General features: G+C 43.6%; 1 protein-coding gene across 1 annotated transcript in view; it reads right to left on the minus strand.

Moving 5' to 3' along the window:
* Positions 1-12038, minus strand: part of LOC310784374 (multivesicular body subunit 12B-like) — a gene marked incomplete at both ends in the record, with an annotated part of 41161 nt that overhangs the window by 25883 nt on the left and 3240 nt on the right. The window contains 4 exons of the mRNA XM_083645384.1: positions 1847-1963; positions 2100-2229; positions 3299-3389; positions 5718-5813. Of these exons, the coding sequence (XP_083501510.1) occupies positions 1847-1963; positions 2100-2229; positions 3299-3389; positions 5718-5813 (434 nt within the window). The remainder of the gene's footprint in view (positions 1-1846; positions 1964-2099; positions 2230-3298; positions 3390-5717; positions 5814-12038) is intronic.

Genomic DNA, 12038 nt, shown 5'->3' on the forward strand with positions numbered 1-12038 from the left:
GGAATATGATGCAATACCTAGTGGTTACTGTAGGAGGCTACACTGCAGCTCCATACTGCTGCAAAACCTGCCTTGTGGTTTACGTTTTTGTACACAACTCTAACAAGCTCCCGCTGGCTGAGGCAACTTAACATTTGAGAGGGATCACCGCAGCTTTCAAAATTATAAGGGTCATTAAAAATTTACACATTATTGACTGTATTTAAAACATCTTTTCCACTGACTGTAAAGAGCACTTAAATTTAAGAGGTGCTATTCTCCGAAGGCCATAAAGTTGTTATAGATAGCCCCAAGGAGGCGCGGAGGAGAGAGCGTTCACATGCTGCATATGAATAAAGCACAGACAGTAACATTGTATTACTCTACTGTTCTTTAGCAATCTTGTGACTGGTGAGCAACTCTTTATAAAGAATCAGAGTGTCAAACCGCCTCAAATACAGAAATAACTATGGCTATATGAAAAGCTGGCGAAAGTCTGAAAAACTACACAGAAAGGGATGCCAGTTTGCAACGATAAAAATAGCCAAAGAATTGGCACTGTGTCTAAATTGGCAAGAGCTTCTTCTGCCCACAGTGCCAGTGTCCTTATGTGTCAGTGCATTATGGATGGAAACGCACTCAAAAGAAGGTTCTCACTGTGGCATGAATTTTAATGTTCATACAAAAACAGGAGCCTGTGATCTCAGCAGGCATCAGGATGGGGGGGGGGTGTGTGTGTGTGTGTGTGTGTGTGTGTGTGTGTGTGTGTGTGTGAGCTGCTTCGAGGTGCAATTTCTTCCAAACCCAACGCCTCGCCAACTTGAAAGTGGGCTTCAAAAGAACTGAGGATCACCGGTAACAGTTGCAAGAGGGCATGATGGCCGGAGCTCTCGAAATCATTTCGAGACATCAAAGATCATTGACCATCAACCAGCAAAAATATGGATGATTCGCAAAACTCCCACTTCTCGGTTGTACTCGGTGAAATCACGGTTTCGGTTTGAACTTACTCTTGGAATTCGCGGCTGACCATTTTATTGATCTTATATCCCCACCGAGTTGCCATTTGCACAGCGGCTCCCATGCCCAACAGTCCCGTTGGCACTCGGCACTCTGGCGCGTGTTGCGGTTTTTAAGTGGTTTTTACTCATCCCAGCGCTGGATGGCAGAGCACAGCACTTCAAGCTGGCGAAGGCACCGGCGACCCGTGCCAAGCTCCCCTCTCCGCGGCGCTGCCACGCCGAAGGAGTCTCAATTGTTTATTTACAATTTGCTGTGGAAATCCCCAGTTCTTCGTGGCGATAAATAATTGAGCTGTTTGATCTGGACACAGTACAAAGGGCTGCTCCTTCTGTCTGGGCCTGAGGCGGAGGAAGACTGAGCAGCTGAGAGGAGAGGAGAGGAGAGGAGGAGGGGGGAGAGAGACACACGCTCCAGCATGGCGGAGAGATCTCGGAGCTCTCCTCCCTTCCTTTCTGCAGCTGTCTCTCCCTCTCCGGGCTATGGCTCTCCCTCTCTCTCTGTCTGCGCAAGTACAACCCTCCTGTCACCGCAGTCAGAGAGCGACCTGCCTCTGCCTCCTGGGACACACCGCAAATAGCAGGAGTTTAGCCCTCATTGAACTGGTGTTCTTGTTCAGGGGATCCTGTCTAGTTATCCTGTCTCTCCGGCTCGCCCCCGCTACCTCTTTGTCCGGCCGCAACCTTTACAGCAGATTGCCCGCGAGTGATCAATGGCTTGTGTCTTCGTTGTCATAACGTTACAGTCAAGCATGCGCAAAGTGCAACGGCTGTACAACGAGGAGAAAGAGAGAAAAGTGGAACTTCACGAGGGGCACTGTTGAATATTGTGCCGCGGCGTTCATTACCTCGTGGTGGTGGGTTGTTGTGTGTCACTGCTCGCGGTGGTGGGCGGGTCTCTCTGGGGTGACCGATGCTGAAGGACATCTCCCACTCGGTACCATATCCCCATACTGTTTATCTCACTGTGTAAAGACAAAGTAACTAGTAAAGAGTCGATCGTGCTTCGTTTAAAACAGCACAAGTGAGCAATCAAATATCATGGTATTTTGTGTGTGTGCAAAACTCATTCATGTACTTTACCAGGACCAAACATCTCACCCTAAACAGGTGTAGTTAACCAGATGGTGCTTGGACTTCCCGACGATCTGAATGTCGTACACGGCGGTTTCGGCAGCTGCAAGAGGGCCGAGCTTCACGCAGAGCCTCCTCTTCCTCATGGCCGTCTCCTCTGATGAGGAAGGAACACGTGAGGCCGTCGTCACGCGCCAGCCACAGGCCCAGTGTTTTAGCAGCAACTCTGCTCTATCTTCTCTGGGTTTCAAGCTCAAAAAAGAAAGATCTATGCACTTTTTGATCCTCCGAGAGAAAAATGCAATCGGAAATCGCACTCACACTTCACTGTTCACTCTGCTATTTAGTCATTACCGGTCTCCGGATAAGAGATGAACTAATATCAGCTTCTGGGCGACTTGCTATGCTCAAAGGGAAATGACCGGACAGTGGAAAGCCACAAAATCCACATGTATTATTAGCGTTTTTCATCATTTGAGTAGGTAAAATGACAGAGGCAAGTGAACCCTCCATCAGCTAGAGTGCACAACAGGGATTTAAACTGGATATCCCAGATAGAGTCTCATACATAATGTCAACATGTATACCGTACATTAAACATGGATTCACATCAAGTAATAAAACATTAAATTACAACCATAGACAAACAAAACATAATCTCTTTTCTTCATTCTGGCAAAAAAAGAAAGAAAAGAAAAGGCATTGCCATGCCTTCCTATATTGCATCTGTGGCTCTCTCATTTATTTCCCCAGCAGCACTAGAAAGTGCAGTGTAAATGCAATGATAATAAAAATAATAAACAAGCTGTCCTCACTCCCCACACCAAAATATTATTACATTTCCAAGGCATGGATAGTGAGGGGGAAATACATAGCACTCAAAAAGCACTAAAGCATTGGGGAATGCATTTCATTAATATTAGATAACCCCCATCCACTCGTCCTCTTCCCAAATAAATACATAAATAAATAAGGCCCTCATAAAGAAAAGCACAGCTCCAGCTGAGATAAACAATGACTCATGATTCTCTTCTCTTGTACCTCCGGGGCAAAATGTTTATTTTATTCCCACAGTCTACCATAAATTAAGCTAACCTGCGCCCATAAAACATTCACTATCTCAAGCAAAGCTGCCCCAGAGGACCTCGGCAGAAGCCGGTTTGAGAGGGAAAACAAGGAGAGAGGGGAGGCGAGCCTGAGCTTGGTGGTGTTGACTGTTTACTTACTGGTGTCGACTGTTTCCTGTACAGGTGTGAAGCCCTCTGGCAGCGTGTCTCTGATGTCCATCAGTCTCATGTCCACGACGACGTCCCCCTGCTGGCTCTGACGGAGAAGCGACGGCACACTTTAGAGTGGCAGTCCACCGTATGCAAATTCAACATCAAAAGGACAGAGAGCAAGGGAAAGAAAAGGTTACCCGTTTTTCGGAAGGGCCCGGGAAAGAAAATGTAGAGATAATGGATCCAATGATTTACTAAAAGCTCCGGAAGTCTCTAAAGAGAAGGGTTGACAAAATAGCGGAAGTAATGACTCCCTAATAGCTTTTTTCTTTTCTTTTTTTTTTTTTGCATCCGTGAACTTGTAATCATTCTCAACCTTTGGAGAGAATCTGTGGGATGATGTGAGACAGGCCAGGCGGCCTGATCAACAGAATGCTACTGGTTATAAACAATCAGGCAGTGTGTAGTTGACATTTTCAAGCATGACTCTTCCCTGCCTCCCATTACGGTTCCATTTTTTGCCATAATAAATTGCAATAATACACAGCGGCAGTAGAGAGTGGGGCGAGCCAGCCGTGACTCGATGCGTCCGAAAGGCTGGCTTCCACCGCTACAGTTGCCCGACAGTCATTACCATTAGAGACATTTTTTATTCATAGTTTTTATACTGACTTAAGGAGGAATATGGATGAATGTTATTACTATGCATGGAACCTTTTTATTTTTTTTGTTTTTTCTCCCCCTTTTGCTGGAGAGATATTTCCCATCAGGACCTGACAAAAGGGCTATCTACCTCTAACCTAGAGTATGATAAATCACAAACTATTTACTTCCCCCCCACATAATTCAGAGGCTAATTTTACAGAATCTGTTTTTGTCATAGACAATTACAGTGGGAGCTCCATTGAGTGGCAGACAAAATAGCCTTTGTTGATGGCTCTGTCATGTTTTATTTTTGTCAAAGTCTCTAAAACAATGTGGACACCACACATTTTAAGATAATATACAGGAACTAGGGGAAGGCTATTTGTGTGCTATATAGTAAACTGAGGACCAGATTGAGCTCAGGCTATGAGGCAGCCGGTGCCAAGCTGCCTGGCTTTTAGAGGCCATCAAGGAAAGACTTGATTGATATTTAGAAAATGAGTTGATGCAAAATAACGGCAAAATTGTGAACAATTGAAAATAATGCAAAAAGATGATCAAAAATCCTCTACAACCTCATGGCCCCTAAAAAAATGTACGACCCACATCTGACCGTAAACGGTACGAAGGCCAAATAATGCTTTCTGAGAGCATTTTCTTGTTTTAACGATAAAAGGAGCTGTCCATCAGCACCACACTGAAATCAGAAACTAAAAGTGAGGGGCTGTCTAGAAAAGGCTAATTAACAAATAATTGATTACAAATTAAATGACAGCATCATTCAACCATGGAGAAATGGATGCTCACACATAATAATAACAATAATTACTTTTTTTTTTTCATGAAGATCGGACTGTTTTGCAAATGTTTGGCAGCCGACTTGCAATACCTTCGTGGCCCACAGGTTGGGAATGGCTACCTGCAACTAAGGGGAATAAATTAATAGACTCATATGACTTATTGAATAGTAGGGCACACGAGCTAAGGTTAGAGAGGCTGATAATGAGTGTGTTATGGCTACAGATGACAACAATGCAAACAAACACACTAGCAGTAGCAGCAGCAATAACATTATGACAAAAACAAAAAAGCAATGAGTAGATGGACTCTTCTAAAAGGCATTAAAAAGGCAAAATGGTCAGGGAGGGACTATACAATCCATAATCACCAAGAGCAGTGCTATTAGTCAGTGAGAAGCTAAGCAGCTGCTATTAGACTGTGAAGAACATCCAAAGATCTTTCAATTTACAGAGGAGTCTCCACTGCTATTCAAAGTATAGAAGCTCTTTTTACAACCATATTGAAAGGGCCTTTTGATGTGTCATTTCCAATTTAACCAAATGTCATATTCAAAATTTCAATATTTTGGATGTGTGCAACAACTTTGAAGAATCACTGGTTGGTACCCAAATTCTATAGGGACGGTGTTAATTGAATAAATTGGAATAGTTAAGATACAACTCATTGTTATTTCATGAATAAACATACATAATATTCTCTGGAGGACCCACAACATGAAAAATATCTCTCACTGAGGTATTATTCCTCTAGAATATGCATGCATAATACGCAAAAGTAAAAAAACAAAAAAAACAATTTGCAATGGCAATGGTTGGCCCTTTAAACAGGACTTTCTGTGATCAAAGTGCTGCAGAGGAACATTCCGGTGACAGAAAACCAAGGTAACCGCTGGGAAAAAAAAAGAAAAGAAAGGTGTTGCGGACGAGGTGTTACAGGAGAATGGAGAAAGGGAAGAGGAGAAGTTTACATTCACACGTACATTTTTTCTGGTGAAACAGAGGTAGCGGGTGACCTTGGATTTGAATAAGCCGTCCTTCCACAGGTCGGCGTCGGAGCCATCTGTTGTTTGTGCAACCTACGTGAAAAAAAAGAAGAGAGGAAGAAAAAAAAAACACAAGGAGAGAAAAACATGGCGGAGGTGGGCTAAAGTTAATGTATGTATGCCATGAGCGTGTTGCTTTTGCCTCTTCCCCTGCATACCAGGCTTAATTAACGCATGCCTGCACTAGCGCTCCATCTCATTAGTGCGGTGTGTGGGTAAAGGAGTCTTAGCCTCCAAAAAAAGGTGGCTAAAAATATCATCCCCCGGGACCAGGCTGATTAAAGACGCCCTGACAAAGATCTGCTCTAATAAGGAAAAACCAAACTTCACTGTTCTGCGGCAACGCAGGGATTATATTTGCTGTAAATATGGAATATATCTTCTTTTTTTAATCTACTGTAGTCTCCCTTGAGCATCCACTGACAGATGTCCCCATTTTTTTTGAAGAGGTTTTTATTTGTTTCAACGTTGATTTTCAAGACACTATTAAACTGAGAACATTGTGTACATACCTGCACCTTGAATAGTCTCACTTCACTAACCCCTGTGTGGATTCAATCTATTATTTAATGAGAGAATTCTTCTCAGAATAAATTACTGGGGGATTAAAACCAACGTCATGTGTGCGCCTAAATACATTTTCATTCAAAGAATTGAGCAGCCTGTCTGTCCTCTTGTAATGGGCTCATTCACAGTTGTAAATGATAAGTGGAGTTGATAAAAAAGACAGTAGATGGCATCATATTGATAGCATGTGGCCACCACAAGTCAAGCTCAAGGTCTTCTAGAGCATCGCTATGTAAATGCGAGCACGCGAGCAGGAATGATAAAGCAAAAACGTAGGGCCTTGCAGACCGCATCGAAGAGACTCTTCCATCGTCGGGAGCAAATATGCTTGGCTGAGACGTCATGTTCCATTGGCTATCATGCGAGAATCGCCTAAATAACTGCCAGACTTGTTTTCTGAGGGGATCCGTTACAAAGAAGAGTCAATCTAATGAGGTTCATTCAAATGAAGAAGTCATAGATCTCTGCACCCACCCACACACATTACCCCCCATGACAATAATGATGAATGACCCCGGTGACTGGGTGGGTGGGTGGGGGGAAACCTGGCATGGGGAGATTCATGCAAAACCACCACTGACTAGATGGGATGAGAGCGCTGACTAGAGAGGGGGAACAGGGATAGATAGCAAGGATGAGAGAGGGAGAAGGAGGAGAAGATGAGCAGAGAGAGAGAGAGAGAGAGGGATGGCGGGGTGTCTCCAACGGCAGCGCTGTGAAAGGTCCCAGAAGGAGCCTATACATCACCAGCCTCCCCTCTTTCTTACAAGACAACCCGTCTTGGCCGCTTTTTCCAGGTCAGTAGCCAGCGCATCCTGTCAGCGTAAACAAAGGGGCTAGCTTTTGTGAAACCCCAAAGTCAAGTTGAGGAGTAGCGAGGGCACGGTCCTCCTAGGGGGCATCATGCTGTCCACGGCCCCCGGGCAGCGAGGAGGCGACGCGGCCTGAATGTGAAACGCCAACTGCTGAGCCACGGCGGAGGAGGCGTGAGGAGAGCTGCTGCTGCTGCTGCTGCTGGCTCTTCTCTAGTACTTTCAAGTCCGCCGTCGTCTGGCTCAGTCTTCACACAGGACTCGACAAAGAGAAAGGCAGAAAAGGCAGAAAAGACATATCACAGCGCTCCTGAGTTGAAATTGATCTTTGAAATGTGATCGTATCATTTGATTTGAAACCCACTGACAGATTTGACTGCCAATTCGTGAAATATTCCGCTTAAGGTGATCTGAAAGCCTGCTGTGAAGCAAGTCTTTAGGGGGGGTGCTGCTGGCAACGTGCCTGTGAAGGATCTCAGGAGACAGACGCCACCGGAGAGTTGGTATGAAGCCCTGTACTATACAATCAAGCATCTCTGGGGAGTGAGAGCAGCAGGAGAAAAGATAACAGTCACAGGGAAACAAACCAGTCCTTCCAAAGAGGAACTGAGAAATTGCTGCTTTGGATCTTATCTTAAAACGGAACAAAACTGAGTTATTGCTATATTAAGCCACGACGACTGCATTACTTTGAAAAAAGTTCTCTGACTTAGGTGCCACCTTCTCCTCATAAAAAAAGAAAAACACATTATACACCAATTTCACATCTTGCTACAAGGTAAGGTACTGGTAGCACTTTCTAGCATACAATACTATCCATCTTTCTATTGATGGTGTGAATAAGCTGCTATAAATTACGCTCCCCCCAATGCCAACAAGGAGCCATCTAGGGTGTTTTATACCCATTCACATCACCGGACGTCCCAGGCAATTACACAGGACTCAGATCTCCAGTTGGTACTATGCTTCTTCAAATAAACTGATGTTACAGTCATGAATTCATGAGGGTAGTATGTCAAATGCTCAGGTGAATTTCAATTACACACATTTCCCCTTTTGCAACCCCTTGCAGAGTGTGTGTGTGTGTGTGTGTGTGTGTGTGTGTGTGTGTGTGTGTGTGTGTGTGCGCGCGCGTGTGTGTGTGTGTGTGTGTGTGTGTGTGTGTGTGTGTGTGTGTGTGTGCGCGCGCGTGCACGTGCATGCGTTTAAGGTGTTTGATGTGGGGTGGCTGCTGGTGGTTCAGCTAAAGCTCCTCATCCCAGTGGAGGGCTGTTTGATGTGGGCCTGTGCTCTCCTGTGTTGGAACATCCTGCTCGAGTTCAGAGATGTGAGCGCGCTACATCAGGGAGCAAAAGAGTTAATCAGCCCCTTGATCTGCTGCGTAAAAAGTACAGAACGCTAAGCAGTCACCATTGAGGATGAATTGAAAAATAACTCTAGTTTGAAAGGGAAAGGGGGGGGAATCAATACAGCATAATATCATGAGAATTCCTCCCTCAGTACCGTATTGGCACACTGATGCTACAATGTAACATTGTAACATTGTATTGGCACACTGATGCTACAATGTAACATTGTATTGGCACACTGATGCTACAATGTAACATTGTAACATTGTATTGGCACACTGATGCTACAATGTAACATTGTAACATTGTATTGGCACACTGATGCTACAATGTAACATTGTAACATTGTATTGGCACACTGATGCAGAGTGTTGATGTTTTTGTTTGTACTTCAAGTGTAGATGAAAGAGCACATTGATGTTGAAAAGATGTTCTTGATGATGGGGAAAATGCACTTTAAATAGTGCATGGGAGTCTGAAAGGCCTTGAATTTTATCTTTTTATTCATGCACGGGTATAATTTTGACATGTTACCTGAAGCGATATTGTTTTTTTTTTTGTTTTTTTACAAAAGTCAAATAAAGTATGCAATAGGCCACAGTGCTGAAAATCACAAAACATTATATGATCCAAAGTACTACTTAGGCTAAAGAGAATTGTATACTTGCCTGTCCCAAGCAAGTGTTACTTTAAATGGACAAACAAAACAAAGTAAGCTATACCGCCAACCGACCAGGAAAATGGGGAGTTGGGGCGGGTATGGGGTGTCGAACAGGAAGTTACTAAGCAACTAAACAAAAATTCTTATAGACTACCTAGATCCAAATACAGTACATATATCCACCTTATTTTTGAATACCCCACTGTAAAAAAGAATCGTGGGTACAAGGTCCGGTTTAACGTGACTCATTGTTGCCGCTTGCCATTTCCTTTGTTATACTCTGGCTGCAGACCCGAATTATAAACCGGAAGCTGGAGTCCGTTATAAAAGTAATAAATATAGTCACGTTATAAACAACTAACCAACGCTGGAGGTCCGTATGGAAACGCGAAATGTGTGTTACTCGAAATGGTTAAAAGTTAAATCAATTTGGTGGCGTTTTACTGCCATGTAACATAGCTAGCTAGCCGCTAACATTAGCCACAGTTAGTAGCCGACTACCCACAATGCATTACGTTATCCCAGCACCCGAACGACACTGCTGTAGAGCAGAACGGCTCTGCTGTAAAAGGGTAAAATCCTCATAGACGTTTTTTTTGTCGGGGGCTGGGGGGTTATCTAAATTGGTTACACCGGAAATAGAACCCATAGTTAACGTAAGGCAAAATGGCCGCCAAAAATAAGGTGGATAGGGAGAAATTAAAGCAACACACAAAACAGACTTTGCTTTATGCTCATTATGATGATCTGTTTTGTTTGCACTTAACTGCGATCTCCTATTCTAATTCATTTTTCATGACTTGCAACCACAAACGAAAATTCCAATTCCAATTAGTAAACATTTGCTATGGCATGTAATAAATAGCATTCCGAATGTTGATTTTGTTGAAAATAAATGTTTAATTATTTGCACTTGACCGCCGATGGTCAAGTTTCACAATTTGTATTAATATATCTGATTACTGAGCATGAAGAGAGCTGCGCGCTTGACATCGGCACAAACTTAGCAGCAAACGTTTCAGTCCTAGTTGGACTATCGTCAGTGCAGTACTGGGAGGCCCTGGTGGCAGTGTCTTTGTAGAGTTCTCAATCAAGCTGGAGAGCTTAATTAGGCACACCTGGAGGAGCCTCACATGGGGCAGGTAATCAGCACAGCTAGCTCATGTTAGACAAATCATATCAATCAATCAATCAATCAATCAATCAATCACATATCCATACCTATACATGAACCAGAGGTCTAAAGGTAAGTATATACATTATTAGATTAAAGGCCATGGGACTAGTAGTGCATACAGACATTCACAAAAAGCAGGCCATTTCGAGTTCTTCATTCACGCCATTGGGGTGCAATGTTTTGAGATAATAGATCCATTTACACTCGCACTGTAAAAGTGCTTGGTCGACATTACCACCACGACGTTTTGGAAAAATTATATCAATGCCACAAAAAGCTAGGTCAGAAAGAGAATGGTTGCCATCGGCAAAGTGCCTTGCTACAGCTGATTTGGGGTCAGCACGGCGAATAGAGCTCTTATGCTCATTGATTCTGATTCTCAACTGTCTCTAAGTCTTGCCACAGTATTGGATACCACATTTGGTGCACATGGTTAGATAGACCACATTAGTGGAACTGCATGTTATCATTTTCTTTATTTTGTACTCCTTTTTAGTGACAAAGCTGGTAAAGGTGTTAACCTTTTTACCATTAGAACAGGCAGCACAATTGCGGCATGGGAAAAAACCTGTGGCATTGACCAGACGTCTCTGGTGGGTGGGTTTTCTGTGTGAGTCTGCATGATGCACTAGTGTGTCCCCAACATTCTTGGCTCTGGAAAAGGAGAAAAGGGGAAGAGAGTCAAAGATCTGCTTTCCAGTATCATCAACAGACAGGACATTCCAATGCTTTTTCACTATAGTGCAAATGTTACGACCTAGTGGTGAACAGGTAGTGTTGAATACAGATGGAAATGCTTTTTGTTTTTTGGCTTTATCCTTTGTTAACAACTCATTTCTGCTTTTCTCCGAGGCTCTATCTAATGCCTTCTCCAAAACATCTCGTGGGTAGCCTCTCTGCAGGAACTGGTCAAAGAGTTTGTGAGCTTCTACCTGAAAATCATCATCTCTAGTACAGATGCGCCTCGCCCTCAAGAACTGGCTATAGGGTAGACCTTTTTTGAGGGGAGGGGGGTGGTAGCTGGAATAGTGTAGCAAGCTATTTCTATCAGTGGGTTTACTGAAGAGTGTGGTAAAAATATTGGTTCCATTAAAGATTACCCATGTATCCAAAAAGCTGACTTTCTTGCTATCATATTCCATACTAAATGCAACAGAATCCATGCGGCTGTTGAGATACTGTAAGAATGAAAGGAGGTCGTCATGAGAACCCGTCCAGAGTAAACATACATCATCAATGTATCTTTTCCAAAACCACACATGATGTGAAAAGGGATTGTTGTTGTAAACATACTGCTTTTCAAACCAGCCCATGAAAAGATTTGCATAGTCGGGGGCGAAAGTGGCACCCATTGCTGTGCCATGGGTTTGGAGGAAGAAATCGGTGCCATGTAGGAAATAGTTTTTTGTCAGAACAAATCTGGACATGTCAATCAGAAAATCTGTGGGGGGAACATTTTCAGTCCTGGCATCAAGAGAACACTTTAAAGCATTGAGACCAGATGTATGAGGGATATTGGTGTAGAGACTCACTACGTCTAGTGTGGCCAATATAAGGTCACCACCATTGTGTTTCACTGCAGATAGTTGGGAGATGAAGTCTCCAGTGTCTCTAAGGTATGAGGGGAGCTTCTCAACCAGTGGTCTGATATGATGGTCCACATAATTGGACAGAGGTTCGGTGAGGGACCCA

The sequence above is a fragment of the Poromitra crassiceps genome (assembly GCF_964638095.1).
Source record: "Poromitra crassiceps genome assembly, chromosome: 10".
Taxonomy (NCBI): domain Eukaryota; kingdom Metazoa; phylum Chordata; class Actinopteri; order Beryciformes; family Melamphaidae; genus Poromitra; species Poromitra crassiceps.